Below are 7,605 nucleotides of genomic sequence, written 5' to 3'. Positions count from 1 at the left end.
GTCTGTGTTTTGGCATAAAATTCATCTATTTACTAATGCTACACGAGTCGGTAGTTTCCTTATATGAAGTCTTCAGCCCTACTACAATAGTGTACTCCTTACATTATCATTTTACATTGTGCTGAGTTTTTCACAGGTCCATGTCAAATTGCAAATGAATGCATTCATTCAAAACATAAAAGCCAAACGAACCCATCACAAATTGTCTGACATACAAACATACAAACATACAAACAGAAAAAGCCAAATTAGATTCCCTTTTTCCTTTTTGATAAGAAAAATATCAAATCAGTGTCTGACAAAATAGTGCTATATATGGACATATATACATACAAGTAGAAGACTTGTCAAATTAGTGAGAACAACAAGTACCAAGTTGCAAGCTTTTTACCAAAACACTTTTTTAATAGCAAAGCAGATAAATAAATAAATAATTTATTAAACAATCAACAAATACATAATTATTAAACAATAAAATCTTATCATTTATTTTTTTACCGAATCATCAAAATACATACATACAAACATAATCTTTACATAGAAATACAAACCTTTGTAGAAGACATATATAACATGAAACATAACATAAAGTGGCAAATTAGAGCCAATTATTACAAATTTAACATATATTTTAAAACACATGACAACCTTATGATTGAGAGAAGTTGCTAGAAACTCAAACAACATCACAATTAAAAGCCTCCTTGAGCAACCTATAAAAATCATCATAAGAAGAGCCACCTGGATCAGCAGCCTCAACCACTTTCTTCTTCCATTCTTGACATTTCTCTCTCATTTCATTCCCCTTTTCACCCTTTATCATTTCCACCACAAGCTCAGTCACCTCTTCTCTCTTCACATCATCCTTAATATCCATCCCAATCCCCCAAGTGTTGCATATAAACCTACAATTCGTCTGTTGCTCCGCGAAAAACGGCCAACCAATCATAGGCTTACCTTCACATATACTCTCGAGCGACGAATTCCAACCACAATGAGTCAAAAACGCACCGACCGATGAATGACCTAGTACCTCACTTTGAGGACACCAACTTGTTATGTAACCTCTATCCTTAACCTCATCCAAAAACTCTTGTGGCAATGGTGTTGATTTTCCTTTTCCTTTTACCAAATCAGGTCTCTTAATCCATAAAAACGGTAACTTACTGTTTGCTAATCCCCATGCAAACTCCTTCAAGTGTTCCTCACTCATGACGGCTATGCTTCCATAGTTTACATATATGACTGAGTTAGCTTCCCATTGGTCTAACCATTTGAGACATGTTACATCGTTTTTCCAAAGATTTGAACCGTGGATTTTGAAACCGTTTTCTCTGCCAGGAAAATGGTTACCTAGAAACTCAAGTGGACCTATGTTGTATATGTTGGGATTTATGGCCATGAGATGATCAAGGACTTCACTTTCTAGCTCTTGGACTGTGTTGATTATGACTGAGGATGATAGTTTCATGCATGTCTGAGATTCGAAACCAAAGCAAGTGAAACTGATATCGTCTAAGGTTGTTGTTCTAACGAAACTTGGAAGATCTCTCATTCGGATGTCTTTCATTCCTTCGATCCAATCTAGATTTTTGTCCAAGGATCCATCACTGATATAGCTTTCATCTGAAGAAAAAAAACTTAATAGTCATATATAATAATAAAATATAAATATCAATTGCAGTATTATCTTTTATAGCATTTGACACCTACCGTATTTATATACTAAATTGTAGAATATATTAACCATTATTTAACTCTATTAATCAACTTTATTTTACTGAGAACTTATTAATTAAATTATGAATTTTATTAACCAACCTTATATATATTATTAATCAAAATTGATTCAATAAAAAAAGATTATTTTTTTATCTGAGGATACTCAATAACCAAACTACAAATTATATTAACTAACTTTTCTTGTTCAATTAATCAATTTTATTTTACTAATTAATCATACTTTTTAATATCAAAATATATATTAATCAAAGTATGAATTGTATTAATCAAATTTTTATATACTACTATTAATTAAAGTTGTTTTAGAAAAAAGTTATAAAAAATCAAAATCAAAATATTACTGTTTATTATATTTGTGGAGAGTTAGTTAATAAGGTGGAAGTGTAAACCTAATAAACAAATAGGGACAAAGTAGTAAATGTTTTGTTTTCTTCAAATATATTATAAAAATGATACATTGAAATTCTATTGTTTCAAGAATAGACTAAGATTTGTACAAATGAGAAGAATAAACTAAGATATGTAAGAATCTAGATGATTAAGATTTTTTAAATTTAGATCTCATCTAGATTTGTCATAGGCTTTATTTGAAGGCAAGTATCTCTCATTTTTGGATATTTGATATAATATCTTAGTTTAATTAAAAAAATATTTCATATTAATAATTTTGAATAAGTAATTTGATATATTTGTAAATCGACAAACAGATTAACAATCAATAAGATTAAATTTTAATTTGATATTTAACATAATATTTAAATATCTGATTATATAATATTATATTTTAATTCTATTTTATAATAATATATTTAAATAAAAAAATATAGTTAATTCTTAAATTATTGAAATAATTAACAAATTTATAATTAAATGCAACACAAATAAAATAAAATAATAGGATTGGTGGAGATAGCTCAACTGATATATGTTAGTTGAGTTAAAAAGGTGTAAATTTCTGTCAATCTCTTATAATAATATTTATTTATATTTATATATTAATTTAAATAAATTGTTGATATTTAAAAATCAACAACTTTTAAATAAATAATAAAATAATAATAATAGTTTTAAATAAAATTTTGTTAAGTTTCCAAATTTTTATCTTCTAGTCTTTGCAAATACACCATTAGGTTTTTTTTGCTCTTGTTATTTTATTTAAATCTCTAAAAAGATGAACTCATATTGAAATTGGTGCATGTTATATGTAAAATATTTAATTTTAATCTTTCAAAATAAATATTAAAATAAAATCTTAAGGATCATAAGTTAAATTAAAAGTGATATATTCCTATTTGCAGTGACTTAAACAAAATATTACAAAGACTAAGAACAAAATAAATAAATTGTAAAGGGTGAGTAAAGTACTTCAATTGATATGTATTATTTGAGTGTATATTGTTGATACTTATAAATTAATAATAAATTAATTAATTAATTAATTAATTAATAAATCGTAAAGACTTAAAGTATATTTAAACCTAATAAAATTATTAAACATATTTATTAAAATAGATTAATATGATTGATCTATTTTTTTTATAATATGTAGTATATTATTTTATGCTAAATAGTATTCAACTTATTTTAGGACTTTTTATTTAAAACAAAAACATCTTCTTGGTCTTCTCTGATAGTCTAAGCACACATAATTGTAAATTTTGATTAGCCTCCATACATTATTGCATGAATGATTAGATGTTTATATTTATTTTTATTATCATCTAAATCAAGAAATCTGATTTTTGTTGGAAGATTTTGAGTAAGTCCAAATATTGATATCATTAGTTCTAAGAGTTTAGTTTAGTTAACTAATTTTTCATTCTTTTTCCAATTTTGTCATTAAAATGTATCTTTGAGGTTTTTTTCTTTTGTTAAATTATTTCCTAAAACTGTTTGAAAATAATAAAATTCCATGAACTAGTTAACTTGACTATGTCTCAATATAGAAAACCAAATTGTTTAGAAAATGAAATTATAACCTTTGAAGGGAAGGATATTTCTTTTGACAAGCTCATCAAATTGCAAATAACCCAACAAGCCACAAGCAGAAGCAGTCCAAAACTGTTGATCTGCAAGACCTAAATCTTTCGCAACTTTTCTAGCAAAGCCCATAAGTCCATCATACATAATGGAAGTAACTTGAGGAACATTTGAAGAGCTATTAAGTTTCTTAACAAGCTCTTTCAATGGACCATAACAATGTTTTCTAGTTCCATCACACAATGCAGCAATGCTTTGTGTTGAATCTTTATCAGATTCTGGCAAACCATCAGGGATAGTTTCGAACTGAAAATCTGGTTCACCTTTCACAAAGTCCTCACCTAGAGAACTAATCAAACGTCTGTGGTTGAACTCGTTGTTGACAAAGGTTATGTGGAAACCAATGCTTCTGAGGATTTTGGCTAATTGCATGAAAGGGTTTACATGACCTTGTGCTGGAAATGGAACACAAACTACGTGAGGTTTTTGTGTGTAGGACACTACTGTCAACACCATGTTTCTTACGAGATGGTGCTTAAGAGAAGATTATTGGCTCTTAAGGTGAAGGAAATATTGTACTATTTCGTTGTGCTGTTCTTGCGTTCTATAGCTTCACTTATATAATGCAAAGAATCAACTGTAGCAATTTTGGCTCTATTTGATGAACATATAAACTAGTTTACAGGTGTTAATTAATTTTATATATATATATATATATATATATATATATATATATATATATATATATATATATATATATATATATATATATAATATATATATATATATATATATATATATATATATATATATATATATATATATATATATATATATATATATATATGAGTAATGTTAACTTGTGGCCAGAGATAAATAAAAAAACAAATTCTTGAAAATTGTGTATTAAATTTATTAGAAATTTATAATTAATAATTTTATTTATTTTTTCAAAATAAATTTTTTATTTATGGATTTCTTAACGTATGCTCTTGGGGCACAAGTTAACATTACCCTATATATATATATATATATATATATATATATTTTTAATATCATTTCATATTTATTAGTTAAATCTTAGATTTTATTAAAAATTACAAATTCATTATGCACTTTAGGTGTAATTAATTATCAACATACTTATTAGTTAGTGTCATTTCATATTTAATAGTTAAATCTTATATGTTATTAAATATTACAAATTCATTATGCACTTTACGGGTAATTAATTATCAACAAATTTATTCGTTATCTACATAGAAGAATTGAAAATTTCAAAATCATTCTTTTTTTCATACAAATTTTTTAAAATCATTCTAAAATCAATTTTACAGCTTTAAAATTATTTTGATTCTTTAAAAAACTAAAGCAACAAACATAGAATTTTTTTTTTAAATAACCAGATTTTTTAAAAAAATTTCAAAAATACCCATTTTTTCCAAAAAATTACCAAAATGGGCAAATTTTGCCCTAGTTCTCTACATGGGCGCCACCCTAGTTGGCGCCTACCCTTAAAGGGTAGGGCAAGTCGCCACTAGGAGTGACGCCTACCCTTAAATCTTTTTTTTTTTTTTTTTTTAAAATATGTTTTTTTTTTTTTTTTTAATTTATGAATTTATATTTTTTATAAATTATATTAATTTATATTAACACATATATATAAATAAAATTATTTACAAGATATATATATATATATATATATATATATATATATATATATATATACATATATTAATTTATATATATATATTAATTTAATTTATAAGTAATTATTATTATTTAAAATTTTTGGAAGAATTAGGGTTAATCATGTTAAGGTTAATTTATCAATTATAATTAGGGTTTATTGATCGGTTATAATTAAAGTTTGGTAGTTATGACCTAATTGAAACCCTAATTCCCCATAAGATTAATTAATCAAGTGCGACACTAATTAGGGTTAAGTAGACTGGTGTACAACCCAGATCTTTTCCTATAAATAAAGTGTTATTTCCTTGCATTTTCTTCACCACTATTTCCTATCACCTTCTCTATCAAGTTGAGTTCATGGCATCCCCAAGACCGTCGTCATGGCAGCGAACATCATCAAGGCGCCCGGATCCTGAACCAGTAATCTTAAAAAGGGATGGGCATGTTATTTTCTCGCCTTTGAAACCTCCAATGGAGATGAAATTTTGGAACATCCGTTCGTTGGACCAACTAAAAAGGTCCTTGATGTCTTGGTTAGAGGGAGATTACCAACCTGGTGAAGTCATCAGAAGGATTCAGAGGCTTAGAACAAGGTTCTCATTTGAAACTGGAGAAACGATACGTTGGTGGGTTGAAGTTGAAAGCGACATTGATTGTATCCAAATGATGCATGGATCAGACGACATAGTGTTAACTGTTGTAATTTCTTAGATTTTAATGGTTGTTTGTCATGTTGTTGTTGTATTTGTTATTGTTCTAGTACTTGTTCTTGTTTTAGTACTTGTTTTTGTTCCAGTATTTGTTTTTGTTTTAGTAATTGGTGTTGTAATGTTAGATGTTTGTGTTTGTTGTTCAAGTGTCATCTTCTATTTGGAATAAAAAGTAAACTTTAATTTAAAATGATTTTGGTACACAGATTTATGAATATGAAAACTAAGTTGTGGAACTAGATCCACGATATGGACATTTGTTCTTATTATGCCCTAGTTGTCTACATATGCTACACTTCCTCTGCATTTCCTCTGCGACGTCCATTTCAGTTCTAATGCGCCTGCTATTTGGGCGACCACTTTTATTCCGCCGCATCGATTCGTTGTGCCAAACAATTTCCCCGTCATACTCTGGCCAATACGCCTCCAATGCTACCACCGGAAAGGGATTGTCGTATACATTGAGCAATGTTGCAACTTTGTAGATTGGAGACACTAGCGATAATGCATCGAAGTGGCTGTGTGAACACGCTGTAATGACATGGGAACAAGGCATACGATAGGCCTGAAATTGACCACAGTCGCACCAACGGTCTGGTATTAGGACCCTATACTCTTGTCTGGGCAGCCCTTGGTTGTGGTCAATTGTTTCCTTGACACTAAAAGTGTGGCCATGGCGGTCGAATTCCATAACCCGATGGCTGCTGGCTTTGGCAGATTCCTGCCTCATAAACTTCATGCAGGCATCACTATATACTTGACTCGTCTGCAACACTTCATTCCAGCGCCTGCCTCTTGTTACGAACAACGTTGCCATCCGAAAATAGGTCGCACTCACCAATGCGGTTACCGGGAGGTTACGTATGCCCTTAAAGACGCCGTTCATTGATTCCACAAGATTTGTTGTCATGTGGCCCCACCTCACCCCATCGTCGTATGATCTAGTCCACCTCGCTCTGTCAATATTATCGATCCACCTCCCTGCATCAGAATTTGCCAATACTATTTCCCGACGGTAGTATTGGAATCCAGGTTGGTTTAATGCATACCCTGCGTTTATCAAATGTTGCTTCAAGAAGTTATCCTTGAACTCCCACATAAAATTTTGAGCAATATGCCTGATGCAGTAGACATGCATAGACGGGGGGTCATGCCAACCATTTGCTGGATTATTGTATGCACTGTCTATTGAAGCGTGCCTGTCAGAAATCACACAGATGCCAGCTTGTGGAGTCACGTGCGTTCGGAGATTCTTAAGGAAGAAACTCCAAGCAGCAGCCGTTTCTCCTTCTACCAATGCAAAGGCTATTGGGAAAATATTAGAATTGCCATCTTGTGCGACCGCCATCAGTAACGATCCTTTGTATTTCCCATACAGCCAAGTTCCATCGACTTGAACAAGTGGTTTGCAGAATGTGAACCCGATGATGCAGGGACGGAATGCCCAGAAAAGTCTATGGAAAATTCCATTACCTTCTAG

The 7,605-nt window shown here is 29.9% G+C and overlaps 1 protein-coding gene across 1 annotated transcript; it reads right to left on the bottom strand.

Moving 5' to 3' along the window:
• Window positions 1-461: 461 nt before the first annotated feature.
• On the bottom strand, window positions 462-4,327 carry LOC127083518 (7-deoxyloganetin glucosyltransferase). The gene is made up of 2 exons (XM_051023822.1): window positions 3,723-4,327; window positions 462-1,626 (listed from the first exon to the last, which is right to left on the bottom strand). Exons 1-2 carry the CDS (start codon window positions 4,237-4,239, stop codon window positions 677-679), a joined length of 1,467 nt encoding a protein of 488 aa, XP_050879779.1. The 5' UTR covers window positions 4,240-4,327; the 3' UTR covers window positions 462-676.
• Window positions 4,328-7,605: the final 3,278 nt, after the last annotated feature.

Source organism: Lathyrus oleraceus, chromosome 5 (assembly GCF_024323335.1).
Source record: "Lathyrus oleraceus cultivar Zhongwan6 chromosome 5, CAAS_Psat_ZW6_1.0, whole genome shotgun sequence".
NCBI classification, from domain to species: domain Eukaryota; kingdom Viridiplantae; phylum Streptophyta; class Magnoliopsida; order Fabales; family Fabaceae; genus Lathyrus; species Lathyrus oleraceus.
This window is presented reverse-complemented; position numbering and strand designations above follow the sequence as displayed.